The sequence below is a fragment of the Neolamprologus brichardi genome, chromosome 22 (assembly GCF_056152115.1).
Source record: "Neolamprologus brichardi isolate AB-2024 chromosome 22, ASM5615211v1, whole genome shotgun sequence".
NCBI lineage: Eukaryota > Metazoa > Chordata > Actinopteri > Cichliformes > Cichlidae > Neolamprologus > Neolamprologus brichardi.
Genome location: NC_142124.1, coordinates 23,067,291 through 23,085,736, shown reverse-complemented (window position 1 = coordinate 23,085,736; position 18,446 = coordinate 23,067,291). Strand labels below are relative to the sequence as shown.

Genomic DNA, 18,446 nt, shown 5'->3' with positions numbered 1-18,446 from the left:
TGACTGAGCATCAGTGGGTAAAGCTTCCTTTCATCACCTCCATAATACATGGTTAAAATTGCCATATGTGGCACCAAAGCCAGGTTTTTGCATACATGATGTTTGCCAGTTCTAGTTGATCCTCCAAAGCTTCCAAAGGTCCCAGCTCTCAGTGAGACAGGAGGTCTGACTGCCAGCCAACCTGGCAACATGACCACATGAAAGATCCACATGGTTTTCTGGTGACATCTACGTTTAACTGTTTGCGCTACTCATAGAAATTTGTTTAAGGCTTTTTTAGACCATTGATATTTTAAGTCAACATGGCTAAAGCAAGCCAAAATGTCCACTTTGTATCGTATTGTTTCTCATCTATAAATGGTCCCCGCTGTGCTGATCTTTCCCAGCTAGTTCCTACAGAGCCAAGATGGGGGACTATCTTGTTCCCCATTTTCCAGCTACCACCGCTGTGTATCTATCCACTGAACTACTGAGCCAAGGAAATGGGCCCCTTAATGGCGGCTTGGCTAGAGTGCTGTCAGGCAGCAGTCCCTAGCCAGCCGTTTCCAGAGCTGCTTGTAATCTCCCATGCCCAGTCTGACAGCCAAAGACAGATGGTTTTTAAGCTGAATGGTTGTGGCAGGAATCTGGGAGCTGGCTTAATCGGCCATGCCCACACCAGGGGACTGCCAAGGCTGGGCCACAGCTTCCAGAGACACTCCCTTTGGATAGCTGTTAGCAGGAGCACCACAGTCGAGACCTGTCACTCCACGCTTACTCTGAATTCTACCTTATTTTAACATAATCATCCAAAACAGGCAAGGGGTAATCTCTTTGGGTTTGTTGATGTGTGAGCAGCTTGATTATACTCTTCTGAAGCTGCTTGACAATAATCTGGCATGTGGCTTAGTAGTTTGTTTGCATCACAGACCCTTAAGGTTCTTTATGGCTCTTATACAAGTGAGCTCTGGAGCATAGGCTGGTGTTTCCAGCGTATTGTTGTTTTTGCATTTATGGTTGACTTGCAACATTCCTCCATTTTTAGGGATGGTCCTCAAGAAACAGCCAGGAAACTAGGTGTGTTTACTGATGGAGAGCCCAACGACCCACCCAGCAGCACATCCAATCAGGTGCTGATACGGTTCCGTAGTAATACAGAGAAGGGTGGACTCTTTCGTATCAGCTATCAAGGTTTGTACATGGTGTGGATCTAGCTTTGTTTCTAGCACTTGATTTACATATATGCTTTGTTTAACTCCTTTCATGTCTTTGCTGCACTCACAGCTTACAGACTACAGTACTGCCTCCCTCCCCCCATCATTCCGAATGCTGAGATTCTGATGGCAAGCAAGGAATTTAAAATTGGTAGGTGGAAATGCTGTCACAATAAGACCCATGCACTTAAACACAACGACACTGACACTTCTGCCTTTTTGTATTTAATGCCGTTCCCATGCAGGCTTGCAGAACCGTAGCATTTTGAAGCATTCATGAAGCTTCTAACTTTGGCTGTTTTTATTGCCTAGGTTCGCTGAATACACAGTCCATTCAGACACACTTCAAATGCACCACCTAGGGCAGGTGATCTCATTCCCTTTGAAGACAACAGAGATGAATTCCTGTTTCTGTATTTGTGTAGCTCTTTGACCTTTATTATTCAGAGGCATAAAAGTAGCAACACTGACATAGTGGCTGTAGGATCCCGTGGGGATTTTTGTGTCCACAGATTCATCCCAGTTTTCACTGAAACACATGACTGATGATAACTTCTGTATTGTTATAGAATCCTTTATAAGGAGCACTTTTTACATGTATCATAACAGTTAATGCTACTGCTTCTGACCTTGACCTTGACTGTAGCTCTCCTTTGTCCGTCACTGTTTTCAGGTGATATAGTGCGCTACCGATGTCTCCCAGGATACCAATTAAGTGGAAACAGCATCCTGACCTGTCGGCTAGGTACACATTTGGAATTTGAGGGCCCTCCACCCTCATGTGATGGTAAGTGTTTGTTTACAACTTGAAAACATCCTGGAGTACCATTGATATATCCCTGGATATCCTAGCTTTGAGCACACTTGTACACATCAAACAAGGGTTGGGAGGTGATTTTTGTGACGTATACAATGCTGAGTTGGACACAGTACGGTGATGGGTTGTGAAGAATCTTGCAGAAGCTTAAGCACCTTAACTAGTGTGCCCTATATCAAATTTGCCAATGTTCATAAGGTTGAGTCATCAGGGGCCACCACTGAGATCAGCTGGTCTACTGGGATTTTACCTCATGGCCTAAATATAAACTCACTGGCCACTTCATTAGGTATTACTGTTTAACTGCTCATTAGGACAAATATTTGATCATCTCATTGCATTTAAGCATGTAGACATAGTGAGGACAACTTGCAAAAATTCAATCCGAGCTTCAGAATGGGGATGAACGGTCATTTTAGAGATTTTGAATGTGGCATGGATTTGTTTCAGAAATTTTTGATATACTGGAGAAAATGCCTCACCAGAGGACAGACTGTTTTGAGCTGATAATAACAACATGGAAAAATCACTGACTGGTCTGATGAGTCATGATGTCTGCTGCAACTTTTGGATAGTAGGGTCAGAAAACAGCATAAAGAACACAAAAGCACAGATCCATCCTCTGTTGTATTAAGAGTTCAGTTTGATGGTGAAGGTGTATTCGTTTCGGCAATATTTTCTTGACAATTTGGGCTTCTGTATGGCAGTTGTTTAATGCCCCTGCCTACCGCAGTACTGTTGCTGACTATGTCCATCCTTTTATGACCTCTTCTGGCTGCTTCTAGCATCATAACATGCCATGCCACAAAAGGCAAATAATCTTACACTGATTTTTTAACATGACATCGAGTTCAGTGTACTGAAGTGGCCTCCACAGTCACTAGATCTCAGTCAGATCCAATAGAGCACCTTTGGGATGTGGTGGGAGGGGAGATTCATATCATGAATGTCCAGCTGACAAATCTGCATTGTGATGCTATCATGTATCATGTACCAAAATCTCTGAGAAATGTTTCAAGTACCAAGAAAAATAGGGTCTAACCTCTTCTAGCAACATGTAACTGCCACTAAGTGGCAGGTTTGTGTATATTTTGCCTAAAAAGCACCAAGAAGACAAATGGTAATCTCATCTCTATGTCATAAAAAGAGAACATGACATCATTCATTTAAGTGGCTTTTTAAAAGAGCTCTGCTGCTGTGAAATAAACAGTATGGTATAGGTAGGTCCTACTGGTTATGAGTTCTTGTGATAGTTAAGACACTTTACTGTCAAAAGAAATAACTTACAGTATTCCAAAGTAATCTTATCTGCCTGTACCATTTTTATCCTCTCCTACATTTAAGCTGATCAAATAGCATCAAGCACATGGTGTAAAAAAAACACATTCTAAGTGCACCAGCACAGAAACAGCAGGGCCAGTCTGAATATGAACACACAAAATGTTTAAGCTGTCTTAAGATGCATCGAACATTTTCGAGTCTGATGAATCATAATGTTTTATATGTAGCACAAGTCAACACTGCCTTCATCTTCCAAGAGGGACTGTATGAGTTTATTTTCAGCAGTGCTATGTATCCCTTAGCTCTAATCATGGACTGATGACTCAAACATGGAGCTTCGCCTCTTTTCTTGCTCCTGCGGGTCCCCTTTTTTGCCTGTAGTCAGGGAGCGACAGCCAGATATCAGCTTGGTACCATTCCCCATCTCGGCGGATGATGCTTGGCTCCCACGAGGCCGAGCGTGGCTGCTGTGGTGCTCTCTACATGCTGAGATATTGTCCTCCCAGAGGAACGCAGCACCCACCGCACGCGCTATAACATCGTAATGCTGCACGTTGTGCATGCCACTTTTCCTCGGGGCGAGAGACTGGGTGCATAAAGGGGTTTGTGCTTCACAGTATCATAAAAGCGTATCTTTCATTTTCTTTCTTTCTTTATTGGAAATGTGTGTCTCATTTAAGAATGCTTCGTGTGTCCCGTTCTGTTTGTGGGTTAGGTGGTGGGCGAGAGGGAGGTTTGGGCGAAGTTTGATAAATGCAACTAATTTAGTGTACTAAATAGGAAAAATATGCAAAGCTCTCAGCATGAGGTGAAAAAGGAGAGAGATACAAAAAAGAATTAGACGAAAGCAAGAGGGTAATGAAAGGGGAAGAGGAACTATGTATAGGCTAATAATGGAGACGTGGAAAGTGCTTAGGACACCCAGTGAGAGGCAGAACGGAGAATACCGAAAGTGTCAAAAAGCGAGAGGAACAAGGCAGTCCCTTGTATGTATGTTCCCTGGATTTATTTGCCACCCATTTTTACCCCACAGACAGATATTTGCACCTCTTAATGTGCAAGAATAAGCCTACAGTGTTTACAATCATGGAACATTGGCAGATGGTTGACCCTCCCTAAACCTAGTTCTGCTGAAGGGTTCTTCCTGTTAAAATGATTTTTTTTTCTTCCCACCATCGCCAAGTGATTGCTCAAAGGGGTCATCTAATTGTTGGAGTTTTCTCTGTGTTGTTGTAGGCTCTTTAACTTATAATATAAAGTACTTTGAGGCGACTGTTGTTGTGATTTGGCGCTAAATAAATAAAATGGAATTGAACTAATGCATAAAATCCAGTAATTTTTCAGTGCCTTTTAATATAGGTTCAGTTGCTTCAGTGCTGACTAATGTACGGAGGACAGGCAACCCACCTCCTGCTCCCCTTTTCTCCAGCGTTTATCCTATTTTTCCTGCACAGACACAGGTCAGGGTGACGGAGAGGCCGGAGACTGCAAAAGCTGAGGAAGTAAGAGGGAGCTGAAAGCAGAGAAAAAAGTTAAAAGACGATGCTCGAATGAGAGGGAGAGAGAAGAGGGTCAAAAGATAAACCGATAGAAAGAGAGCAGTTTGAGTATAACTCTGGATACGCTGGAAAAAGCCAAAAAAGCTGGCCTGGAAAAGATGGAGGAGAAATTGCTAAATGAGCAGAAGGGTAGTGAGTAAGTGAGAGTGGGGCTGGAGTTTAAAAGCAAGGCGAGAAAGGGAGACAGGGAGAGACTTAGTTGGAGGGCAGTGAAGAGACGAAGAGCAACAGCTCATTGAAATGCAGGGGACATGCCGGCTGCAGCTGCACCTATCAAATCACCACTTCTAGCTCTGACAAGCAAAACCCTCCCTGCACATTTAGCAGCCCTCACTCCCCGCACACAAACACACACCGAGTCGCTGTATACATATACTGTATGCAGCTCCACGCCGGTCTAGCTGGTGTCTGGGTTACGCAGCGGTGGATGTTGTCATTCTGTGACAGTCTTCCAAGAGAGCAGCCCTGGAACCACAGCCGGGTCTGCAGTGTTCCTTGGCCCCCTCGGCGCCAGCATCCTCTCTCATCCTCTGCATTCCCCTCCTCCCTCACTCGACACTCACTTCTCTCCCATGACTCACTAACATCAGACTTATGTTCTTACATAACACATGTAGCCTTTGTTCCCCAGACTTTCTTTGTCATTGTCTGAGGCTGCTTGAAAACAGAGCGCCGTGCATTCCCACACACTTTATAACACACAGGTGTCTGTCAATACCCAGATCTATCTGTCTCTACCTTCCCAAAAACCTGGCATACAGGCAGAGAAATAAAACCTGCCATCATAAATATGTAAACACTGACACACAGTAACTTTTGTTTTTTAGCTGTTTAATTCAGAGAACAGTTGCCAGTCATCCAGATGGGTATTTGCTGCCATCGGAGCAACCGGTGGCTTGGTTCAGCATTTGATTTCCCTTCTATTTGATTACACCGGGTTGTATTGGACCCATGGCCCTTAACTACATTTGCTGTCTGCAGAGACCACAGGGAGTTCAGGCATCACACACACAAAGCTGCAGCATCAGTACAAAGTGTTGCTTGAATTCATTAATGAAAACACAATGAGCTCTGATGAGTCCAAATCCCTGTGTTTATCCCCCAGACAGATTTCTGGTTAAAACCTGCATAATAATCCATCACATTACTTTCCCAGCTAGTTACAGTAGCTTTCTTCATCCCTGTCCCCTTTTGTTTTTCTCGCCTCTTCATTTATCTCTCTTCCGCTCAGCGTACTCCGATTTTTCCCCCCCCTCTCTCTCTGCCCCTGTCTTCTTTTGTTAGAATGGATTACAGCTACCCCCTTCGTTTCCCATCTTCATTGTCATCCCTGACTTCTAAGAGTTGTTAGGCCCTGATCCACATTAATACTTATGTTGTGGCCCTTCCTATTCATTCGTCTCGTTATCGGACCTCGGCTTATGCTAATTAAAAGCCATCTCAACGGCAATGCAGCAGTTCAAGCTTGATATATAGTAGATTTATGCATAGGGGCATTTAAATCTGTGGAGCCTTCCACTGCATCTTTGATTGGGAAGATATTTGCAAACTTTGAACAGTTTCCCCACAAACAGAAGGGACGCTTCACAGAACTCTGTCCCTGCTGCCTGTTTATTCCGCTCCTCGCCTCATTAAAGTGAGATTTCATTTTGAGCTCTATCAGCGTTGATCTCACCTTGTGTGTCGAAGCAAACCCCCCCCCCACACACACACACACTTTTTTTTTGTTTTTCTTTTTTCCAGCTGTCAGATTTGTCCCCTAATACCCTTTTGTTTACAGCCAGAGTGATGCTTCATTTCAAAGTGGATTAGTTTAATAAGTAGCAGCCTATAGATAAGCGCCCCTGCCCATCTCTTTCCATCAGCTCCGAGACAAGCTGAAGGGAGTTTTGAAGACACATCCAGGCTTTCTGAAAGGTCACTGACAACACATATCTCATCCTCGGAGAATTGATCATTTAATGAACTTCACTCTTAGATTTTATATGCCACTTCCAGGTGCAATCACTTCCACTATCGCTGACGGATTTAAACCTTTTCGACTCATATCCACTGAGGGGCTTGACGTTGTAAATGATTTTTGCAGACTTGGGGAATGTCTTCTCGGAATTTAGGATCATAGGTGATTAATGTTGCTTTACTTCCAGAAGTCGATGCCAAAAGTGGTACTTTGCCAGGCTATTTTCTTTTTTCTTTTTTTCTTTTTCTTTTTAGACAAAACTGCTGTTTTTGGTTGATGAAGAACACTGACAAATATTAATTGTTTGTTTGGAAGCATTATACTTAGGGAAATGTAGCAAATGCAACAAATGGTTACATTTGACAGAAAATAATTCTTACATGCCAGCTTACCTGACATTATCCGAAATTTCCTGAGGGAATAAATCCCATCTAGCTGACACGCCAACCCCAGTAAAACAAACGGGAAGAATTATTTGCAGATGCTGTTTAAACCAAGGCTTTCTGCCATATTTTTATGCAAATTTCATAATCTTTTCCCCTATGAACACAGAGAAGATGATGAACAAACCAAGGCATGCACAACTGTTCATTCACACACACAGGCTCACTTATTTACAAGTTAATAGTCGCTTCACATTGCTCAACAAAAGAGGCACACAGCTTGAGCTCGAGTCAGAGAATTCAGGATCTCTCAGCTGTTGTGAAGGACCTCAAAGTGCCAAGTGCTTCCTTTGCCCTAAGGTAAAACAGTGCCTGGGTATTAAAATTGCAGCACACGGCAGGTACTTTATACCCCAAGCAAACTTTTCTGCCACATTTGTTTGACAAACACAAATGCTTGCAAAAAATCTATGCGCATGCAGAGAGAGCACCTGGTCGAGTAAGCGGTTTGTAAGTACATTTTTATGTATGTGTGTGTGTTTTTAATGATTTCTCCGATGAAAGAATTTAAAGCCTTTGGCTGGTAACAGCTTAAATGTACTCTTTTTTTATTGCTATTAGTTGGAATGGATGTACTCATAATTTCAACAGGACTTAAACTGTTGGGTTGCACATCTTTTGTCCTGTCTCCCTCCCTTCATCTGCGGGCTCGGCAGATGGCTGCTTCTCCCTGAGCCTGTTCTATCCTGTTAAAAGGAGGTTTTTCCTTCTCGCAGTCACCAAATGCTTGCTTTTAGAGGCTCGTCTAACTGTTGGGATTTTCTTTCTATTGTTTTAGGGCCTTTACCTTACAATATAAAGCACCTTGAGATCACATTGTTATATGGTGCCGTATAAATAGCAATGAATTGAGTCTAAGGAGGTTGGAAAGAAAATGATTGGACTTCTTTGAGGTTTTCTTGAAGATGTTGCACCTCTCATCCATAAGGCTTCCTCAGTTCTAAAATCAAAAGGTGGAGAGTCTTGCATCAGCTGACTTGATAGGGTCACATTATAGGATTGGGCAAGCCCTCACAGTGGTTTCACCCGAAACCTCTGGAGGTAATGACCTACGCATTTTTTCCCATCTTGGCTCATGTGATGACACACATGATTAATAGTGGCTCAATGACCTTTCTAAGGGACAATCTCTGCTAAGGTTTATTCACTCGGATGAGAGGTGAAACATCGTCAAAAAACTTAAGGTAGTTCACTTGTTTTCCTTTCAAGCGCCTGGGATTACCATGACTTGGATGACTTGAATTCAGTGCAATTTAAATTGAGTTGCAGCAGGGCTTCTGTGTTAAAACAGTTAAATACTGTTAGGTATGGCAAAATTTGTTCTTAGATAATTTTCTATGGAAACTATTGAAAGCTGTAATGACAGCAGTAGAAAAATCCTTTTTTATTGTTTGTGTGCAACTGCAGAGATTTTTTTTAGCTTTGTTGAAAGTGTTATTACACATCAGCTTCATCTTCTCTATGCATATAGACACAGTGAAGACAAGTAGCATTTAAACAAACAGTGTAGCTGTTGCATTGTGTCGCCATAACAGCATGTTGCATCCTTTCATTTTGCAGCTTGTTTATGGGGCTGCAGTGTGCATGCAGACATCTCTGTCAGATTAAAAGGTTGGCTTTACAGCACTGCAGCAAAACCACAACAGACAGGAGCGCTGCGTGCTGTCTGATAATATGGAATGAAACCACTAGAAAATGTCAAAGGATGTCGTGGAGACGTCCTGCAAGAATGCAAATGACAGAGGGAGAAAATGAGATGAGCGGAGGGATGAGGTCCGCCCAGACGTGCCTCTTCAAAAAGGCGCTTTGAGGCAGATGTGAGCGTTAACCACCGAGTTAGCATCACATCTGTCGCACACTCACAATGGGAAAAGAAGAGGGAATACGCTAATGGCAAGTCAGTAATATTATATAATGTATAAGCCGTTTCCTGGAGTGACTTAGCATGGACAGCTTTGTTTCCCCGTGACAGCATCAGGACCAGAATGACAATTAGCTTAGCTATGCTTTTAGTCACATTGAGTTGCCCTCCAGCAACAGTATGGCTCTAACCAATCCAATTTGTGTTTCAAGGTAAATTGATTCCACTAAAACAAATGAACAATCGCTGAATGTGTTGCGCAATTATGAAACGACAATACAGGAACAGATCATCATTCCTGTAGGTCACAATAATACATACATTTTGTCTCTCTGCTGTTTCTTTCTGTCAACAGTGACGTGTCCCATGAACGAGATACTCACAGCCTCCACGGGCGTCATCATGAGTCAGTCGCCCGGCAACGGTTTTCCCCACTTTGAGTCCTGCTCCTGGGTGGTTAAGGTAGAACCCGGCTACAACATCACTTTCAAAATCGAACACTTCCAGACCAGCCGTCAGTTCGATGAGCTTGAAATCTTTGATGGTGAGTGACTGCATCTGTTAAGACAGAGAACTTGTGTTCATCAGTGCTAACATAAACGACAGTGTTTATCTGTTTGTACCTGTTTGGTTTATAGCATTACATTTCCTAGTCTTGGTCTGGATTACCAGCTGGACTCCCTGTGATATCTCCTTTCACATATCCCCTGGCAAAAAGAGTCATTTTCACAGATATCTGCAATTAAAGGCTATAATAAGCCAGAAGGCTAAATCCACTATTCCCAACAAAGCTCTCTGCCACTAGTAACAGAAAATCAAACGTAGGCTCCCTTTTATGGTGACAGAACATCTACATCTGCCTTGTACATTTGCATGTGATTAGAGGTACAGTCAGCATCTCTGCCAGGCTGCTCTGAGAAAGTGGTGATCGTATACACTGGTGATGCTGATTAGTGCTTTTTATCTTCTGCCGAGTGTAGAGGAACAGACATTTGCTAACCTTGGGGCTGCCAAGCCAATTATGGACTGAAGTCTTATTTTTTTCCCCATCATTAGAAGATTAGGAAATTGTGATATTTTTCAAACTTCTGTGCTTATGTTTGGATAAAGATAAATTCTGTGCAAATATATATATATATATATATATATATATACATGTATATATATATATATATATATATATATATATATATATATATATGTATATAAATTATGTGTCCTCATTACATTTTTGTTTTTTACTTTTGACTAGAATATACTTTACAGAATTGATCTCACATTTATAGAACATAAAAGCTTAGATAAAAACCGTGCCTTTTTAGTAGTCTTGTGATTTTTACAGCTGGATGCCTCTCAAATCATCATTCCCCTCACCCATGTCTTCTTCATCCAGGCCCATCCAGACAGAGTCCTCTCCTAATCACACTAAGTGGTAACTATTCCAGTCCGCTCAGCATCACCAGTTCCAGTAACAAAGTCTACCTGCACTGGTCCTTCGATCACACTACCAGCCACAAAGGCTTCCGCATACGCTACTCAGGTGAGTCTAAAGCAGCGATTTGCTAGCATTGGGTGCATGGCTTCTTTAGAAATCGAATTTCTCTAAAGTTTTCAAGTCTTTATGAAATTCAAGGCCAACACCGAAATGCTTAAAATGTGTGGAATGGCAGACATTGACAGCTTCATATGTACACTGGGGAATATTAACTTGATAATTCTGGACCTCGTTTGTAAATTCGGTCTCTTCAGTGGTGCGTTCGGTTTACTCTCTAAAGGAGACCAATATTTGGACTGCCAACTGCAGCTGAGATGGCTAGAAATATCAGCCATCTCTATGACAACCTAGTGGGGGTGGTAGGCATCTGCAACACTTGGGAATTAGTAAACGCTGTGTCTTGTATTGTCTATTATTCCTCTGTTTTGTCCTGCTCCTGTGAAGGATCTGTTGGTATACGACACCTGCATAACTCGCTGTGAATTATGACTGTGTAAATATTTAAAAGGCTCCCTCCGTTCTGTATCAACACCACTCAGCCAGATTGACTAATCGTCTCTCTCCCCTCCTCTCAGTGGAGCTTTCTGTCTCCCCAACCGGATGTTCTGCCCTATTTTTCTTTTGCCTCATTTAATATCTTTTTCCTAAGCACTGACGGATTTTGCTGTAGCGGGTTAAGCCACAGACTGAGGTCTGTCTGAGAACCAAGAGTTGCCTCGGTCTGTATGGAATCTCCTTTTGTGGTATCTTAGTGGGAAGGAAGAAACAGATAGGACTGTGTTCAGCTATGCTCCTCATCAATCCATCTTTTCTTTGAAGGGGAAGGTATTCCATTCCATTACTTCCTGTTTTTACTCTCCATCCAAGACTTCCCTCACTGTTTCACTCCATTCATCTTCTCCTTGGATTCAATTAACTTACAGTGAGCCCAACTCTGTCGGCAGCTGCAGGGTTGATTGCAAAAAGACAAACTGTATAACAGGGCAAGTAGAAATGAACACGGAAGAAGGGCAAATGAGCTAGACCCAGATAGAAGTAAAGAACTGAACTAAAGGGTGGCTCAGAAGCCGCCAGTCACAGTGACTGACAGGAAAAGGCCTTGCAGAGGAACATATACAGTACCTTTGCAGGGTATTTAATTTGGGTTTGCATGTCTTCTGTTTCTTATCTGTGTAGTCATCAAGAAGAACATTAATGAGAAGCCAGCTTCTTGATGAGAGTGGAGATGTCTGGCTCTTCAACATTAAGCTCAGACACCACTTTTGACAGCCCAAGGCCTGCAATGAACTGCCGTGTATCATCGCCTAAGAAATCTAACATCTTTCTTAGTGAACCTCAGTGTCAAATTCTGCATAAAGTGTGTTTTATCTAACATCCCTTCTGTGCCACAAAAAGATCTGTCAGCTCACTTGAAAAGGCTCAAATTGCCTCTCGCCTTGGGAAAAAAAATGCTTCAAGGTAGCAACAGCTTAAAAATGGGCAAAAACATCCTAACCTTTGACATGGCTTTAAGATTTTATACAGCAGGGGAGAGTCATCTGGTTGTCTGTTTTTAAAAAATTCACATTAACTTGAAAGAGAGGCCATTTCCATTCCCACATGTTAGCAAGTTGAAAAGTTAAAAATGTAATGCAGTCAGCAGTTCCCACAGCGAGCGTCATTTCCTATGTCCCGTTATCCCGTTGCATAAATTGAAAACCGTTTTGACAATCTGCGTTTCTTTACTTAAACTCCCTCAATCTTCAGCTGATGTGCAGTGATGTGCCACGCTATTGTGAAATCTTCAAAAATACAGTTTAGGCCTGGGAGCCTTCAGTTCTTTGGAAACCTGGACTCCATCGTCTGCACCATTTGCGATGATGAATGATCATCGCCGCTACCAATTTTAACCGAAAACAACAACGGCCACTTTGTTCCTGCTTTTTTGTACCCGTCACTTTTACGAATCTCCTCTGGGGTAGCTGACAAACTCCAGTTTTGCTTTGCAGAACAATATTTTTCTTTAATCAATTGTTCTTGTCTCAAGTAGTTTTGGGGGGGTTTGCCAGAAAGAAATTGCAGGTTAACACTTGTATGAATTCGTATCCTCCTTTATGTCACCTGGGGTAGAAGATGAAAAAGGGATCTGGAACTATTGAAAGAACATTAATCTGTCACCTTTTTTTTAAACAACTGCATCTTATTGGCCCGTAATTGTTTGTTGTCCTCGTTGCACTCAGTTTTATCTTTTCCTGTATCTTTTATTTCTTTCTTTCTTTCTTTCTTTTTTTTTTTTTGTCAAAGCTGCCTACTGCAGCCCTCCAAACAGCCCAGTAAATGGCACAGTGCACAGTCTGACAGGCACAAAACTCGGCAGCACCCTGCGTTTCAGCTGTGACCAGGGCTTTCGTCTCATTGGCCAAAGCAGTGCCACCTGTACGCGGACTGCACAGGGGATCTACCAGTGGAACGCACCGGTCCCGCTTTGCCAAGGTGAGCGGTCGGCAGCAGCAACTGATGAGTCAATAACAAATATGTTTAATAAAATCGGGTCAGATAGTTTTGATTGGCCTCGATATTTTGCTCATAAAACTATTTTCACCATTATCCTTCTGATTCATTCAGCATCTACCCTAGCACTGTTTCTCAAAAGTAATGAATTGCTCAAGGAGAAAACACACTTTAGCCAATTGGGATTCAAGAAGACATTGTGATAGCATGATTTGATTAAAAAAAAAAGTTTCTCTGAATCTCTGAGATTAGAGTTTGATGATGTCACCTGCAGCCCTAAGACAGTTTTAGAGGATGCACACTTCATTATTGCTTTAGAAGATCTTCAGTTAAATTGTTTTATGTGTTAATCTGCTGGGTTTTAGCCTGTTGTTTGCTTGTCACTTTTTGAAAACCTCCAGCAGTTTAATCGATCTTTGAAACTCCCCATATTTAACAAAAACTACACAGATATTTGATTGAATTGCTTGTTGAAAGAAAATAAATAAATAAAACAAAACAAATAAAACCACTGAGTTGTAATATATGTCTATTTTAAAAAAATTACTAAGTACCATTTTAGATTTCACAAGGCTATTGTGTCACATTCATCGAGTTCCAATATCAGTGAAATGTGTTTGTGTACGTGTTCAGATTTTCGCCTTTATTCTATTACAAAAGCATGAAATCTAAAAGCTCTATTTCCACATTCTACTTTCCACCAGCCCTGCTAACAAAATCAGCTGAAGCATAAACTCAGAGCCGCCAGTGCCAGCCATTCAGTGTCTGGTCAAGTCTGCACCAGGTGTAATCTCCACATGAATTGCATGTGTTCTCTCTACACTAGACTGTTTATATTGTGCAGATGGTGGCCCAAGCTAATGTTTACTGCACATCGGTGAAGGCTTTCACAGTGTGTTTGTACAGGAAGCCAGTTGTTAGCTGAGCACCCTCCATACAAAGATGGTTTGTGCATTTTAGTTTTTGATATCTTACCTACCTGCTGCATTTCCCCCCTTTATTTCTTTCCCAGTCATGTCCTGTGGAATGCCAGTTCCTCCTGTTAATGGCAGCATTGGCGGCCAGGACTTCTCTCTAGGAGCCAGAGTCACCTATCAATGTAACCCTGGATTTCGGCTCTCGGGGCCCATCACCACCTCAGTGATCTGTCAGGAGTCTGGGAGGTGGAGCCCCATAGAGGCCCCACCTAGATGTATTCGTGAGTATAGTAGTGGTTTGCAGTCACAAGTAGAAAATAAACAAATCATTACCAAAAACCCCACCACCAACAAGAAAAAAAGAATTAATCTGAATGAATTATGGTTTGATCTTTGATCTTCCAGCTGTCACCTGCCCCGACATTGGTCACTCTGCAGTGGAACATGGGAGATGGAGGCTAATCTATGGGACTCAAAACCAATATGATGCTATCATGATGCTCACTTGCGACCCAGGATATTATTACAGGGGTCAAAGGGTAATTCGCTGCCAAGCCAACAGCACATGGAACTATCCAAATCCTCGCCCAGTTTGCGAGAGTGAGTGTAAACAGTTTTCTTACTTTAAACACTTTTCAAATCTTGCTCATCTGACTCAAACAAAAAGAACGGAGCCAAACAGAACTGTTTTCTAAACAATGGGAATCTATACCCATTTGTGTTTTTCCCCCCATTTCAGTCATCTCCTGCGGGGACCTTGGGACTCCACCGAACGGACACAAGATTGGAACCCTTACTGTGTATGGAGCTACAGCTATTTTCTCATGCAACACGGGCTATACCTTGGTGGGCTCTCGGGTGCGAGAGTGTATGTCCAACGGGCTTTGGAGTGGAACACAGGTCCAGTGCCTGGGTGAGAGCTTAAACACCCTAAAATGTTTTACTACACTTTGCTTCAAGCATTATTAGCAACACTTACGTGGGACTTTTTTCTTTTTTTCTTGCTCATCCTCAGCGGGCCATTGTGGTACTCCAGAGCCAATAGTGAATGGCCAGATCATTGGGGAGAATTATAACTATCGAGGCAGCGTTGTGTACCAGTGTAACCCAGGATTTCGGCTCATTGGAGTGTCAGTGCGAGTGTGTGAACAGGATCACCACTGGTCAGGACATACTCCTGTTTGTGTTCGTAAGTGCCGCAGCAAACACCTATTATTTGTAAAGCTGTGTGTGGTGTAAGCTAGTGCTTCTCTGACTTTCTCTGCTGCTGCAGTGATTTTTAGTAAATGGACACACATGTTGTCTTGTTCTGATCATAGCTCACTAACTGACTGCCAGTTCATAGTGATTATACTTGGGCCTGCTGGCACTAATCACCAGTTATTTTATTGCTGCAAGCATTTTTACTTAGAAGCTTCTATATATGTTTTGCACTTTTACTCACAAAGACAAAATTATTATTCCAAAAGAATGCATGGTATTTTTCTTTTAATACAAATCATTTTGTAAGAAGATTACTTTACAAGATGCCAATACAGGCCTTACTAAGGTGGTGGTGTTAAGCCCATTCATTCGCTCAACTGCTCAGCAAGTGTGTAGACATGACTTTCTTTCTCCCTTGACTCTCTCAGCCATCACCTGTGGCCACCCTGGCAACCCTACCTTTGGTATGACCCAAGGAACCCAGTTTAACCTAAACGATGTTGTGCATTTCATCTGCAATACTGGATATGTTCTACAAGGGGCCGTAAAATCGACTTGCCAGGCCAACGGGCAGTGGAGCAACATCCTACCCAGGTGTAAAAGTGAGTGCCAAATCAATGCTCAGTACCTTATTGCTGCAATTCCAAGAATACATGTGAAGATAATATAGATAATAAAAAATATATGTGCAGGATGTCATCTTATACCAGATCCTGTGGCCAGTGTGACGTTCATTATTTTATTGAAAGAAAAGGAAACAAAGTTGGTTAACTAGCCGTGTGTAGACAAACTAGTGTGACAGTTTATCCAAGACAACGCCATCATTTCAAAATATATGTATCCATTTTTAATATAAAAAAATGATTACCTCACAGCCCATTGTTCGCTAGTGATCCTAGTTTCAGTCACTGTGCTAATGTACTGTTTATAAGGTTGAAGAAACCTGCAGTCAGCTGAGACTGAAGAAGTTCCAGCTGAAAAGTTTCTCCCACTGAAAACGCAATGTCCAGATGTGTTGTGGAAAGTTGTGGAAAGAGACAACAGTTAAAAATACATAAATGCAAAAAACCCATAGCTTTTGATTCCAAAATAAAAATCTAATGCAAATTCCAGATTTTTAATAATATGAATACAATAATAATAATGACAGTATATTAGGAGCAGTTGTTGACTTGAAGCTTTATCAGAAAGGAACGTTTAAGCCTAACCTTAAAAGCGGTGTTTGTCATGGATTCAAACTGGAAGCTGGTTCCACAGAAGAGGGGCTCTAAGCTGAAGGCTCTGCTTCCCTTTCTATTTTTAAATACCCTGGGAACCACAAGTAAGCCTGCACTCTGAGAGCAAAGTGCTCTGTTGGGGTGATACAACACTGTGAGGTCTTTAAAATAAGATGGGACCTGATTATTCAAGACTTTGTATGTGAGGAGCAGGATTTTAAGTTCAATACTAGATTTAATAAGGAGCCAATGAAAAGAAGCTAATGTGGGAGGAATATGCGCCCTCTTTGTCATCCCTGTCAGTACTCTTGTTGCACCAGTCTGGATCAACTGGATCAAAGGCTGAGATAATGATGAGTTACAATAGTCTGGCATTAGGCACAAGTCTTGTTGAGGTATTCGAAACCACGCTAGCGTTGGTACCTGATGCAAAAAGTGATTTTGTATCTACACCCTTGCTTATGGAGGTGCAGGTATTTTTTACTCTCCCCCGATCACAATGAGAGCGCAGCAGCGTCTGGGGAGAGGAAGAGTTTAACTGACACGTATCAGAGGAAAATGAAATGAAAACTCAAAGAGAAGACCGGATCATTTAATTACCGCAGTTTCAACCATAAAGTCCGTGGAGGTTCTGGGTAATATTTACATGTCGTATTATTTCCTCTTAGCCTAGCTGCCTCTGTTACACCCTTAGGCTCACCTGTCTGTCAGAGAGACAAACTCTGTTAATAACCATGCAGAGAGAGCCAAGAAACAATCGCAAAATCCTTGAGCTTGTATGAAAGGCAGCCGCCTTTGGAGACCCGCGTCCTGGCTTTAGCTCTGAATAAGAAGTACCCTGCTTTGCTTTGAATGAGCGAGGCAAGGACTTTAATTTGGCAGTGTTTTCGTGACAAGCGGCGCATCTCAGGCACTCGTGTCTGTCTCTAAGTCCGTACTAACTGAGGCTGTGTGACAGGCGCAGAAACGGGCCGCTCGCAAGGTCGGGCCCTAAATGTGACAAGACAGTGACAGAACCGGAGACTGATGGACTCATGAGTTTGTTTTAAATGAGGAGAAAAAGAATGTGGCCTCTTTTTTTTTTTCGACACTTCTGATGAGATGGGGAGGTTACAAGTCTCACAGGAATGCTTCTTTGGTTAATAAAAAAGGGGAGAAGCGCATTTGGCTGCTGCATGCATAAGCAGGCGAGATTTTCTCCCAGACATACGCTTTAAATCTCTTCGCTCTAGCAGTGACATCATATTAGCATTGGCCTTGTTTCGATGCAGACGCCGACTCTGAGGGGGCTTTTTTTTTATGTGAATGCTGTGTTGGTGGAGGATGCGTGCGTTTGACGGCCATTATCCCCACTGTTGATGTGGAGACATAAGTAGCTTAGAGGTCTCGTTGTCAATCAGATTTATCACCGTAATTACAGCAATCGAGGCGTATTTAGTGAAGTGTGCTCTCCTGTCTGGCATGTACTTCCTCCCTGAGTGGAAAACTGTGCAGTAATAACACCTCAGTTCTAACTAAACCTTTAGCTTTTCTCTTAGATGAAAACATAGAGAGAAATAGATGCAGAAGGCAGAAAAAAGGTTAAGGGCAGGAGTCAGTCAGACAAAGCTAATGATTTCCATGGTCTAGATTTTAACTATAAGAGTCCATAGGCTCCATCAATAATGCAGGGAACACGAGAGCACCGTCAGTGCAGCCAGTCTTCTGCCCCTCTTTAATCACCAATTTTAGTTGCAGCTATACTTGCCTTTCTTGGAAGACTCGTGCGTGTTTGTCTTACGGTGATAAAAGCGAAGAGACGCAGGATAGAAAAAAAGACCCTTTGACATACCACTTACAGGGCTGTTACTTGACAGAAGGCCAAGAGGAGGAGAGGGTAACCAGGGTCCCCACTTCTGAGTTGAACAGAGATGAATTACCTCATCCCTTCTTCCCCTCTCCCATTTTAGTCGTCTCTTCCTTTCATCCTTTTACTTCCCCTCTCTCCACACACAAGAATTTACCAGGAGG

At 42.4% G+C, this 18,446-nt stretch overlaps 1 protein-coding gene across 2 annotated transcripts in view; it reads left to right on the top strand.

The window, feature by feature from the left end:
- Positions 1 to 18,446, top strand: part of csmd2 (CUB and Sushi multiple domains 2) — a 262,542-nt gene that overhangs the window by 220,019 nt on the left and 24,077 nt on the right. For both annotated transcript variants that reach the window (XM_087834531.1, XM_087834530.1), the window contains 11 exons: positions 1,025 to 1,170; positions 1,264 to 1,344; positions 1,867 to 1,980; positions 9,470 to 9,658; positions 10,508 to 10,654; positions 12,893 to 13,081; positions 14,112 to 14,297; positions 14,422 to 14,616; positions 14,756 to 14,929; positions 15,032 to 15,205; positions 15,648 to 15,821. In XM_087834531.1, coding sequence (XP_087690657.1) covers positions 1,025 to 1,170; positions 1,264 to 1,344; positions 1,867 to 1,980; positions 9,470 to 9,658; positions 10,508 to 10,654; positions 12,893 to 13,081; positions 14,112 to 14,297; positions 14,422 to 14,616; positions 14,756 to 14,929; positions 15,032 to 15,205; positions 15,648 to 15,821 — 1,769 coding nt within the window. The remainder of the gene's footprint in view (positions 1 to 1,024; positions 1,171 to 1,263; positions 1,345 to 1,866; positions 1,981 to 9,469; positions 9,659 to 10,507; positions 10,655 to 12,892; positions 13,082 to 14,111; positions 14,298 to 14,421; positions 14,617 to 14,755; positions 14,930 to 15,031; positions 15,206 to 15,647; positions 15,822 to 18,446) is intronic.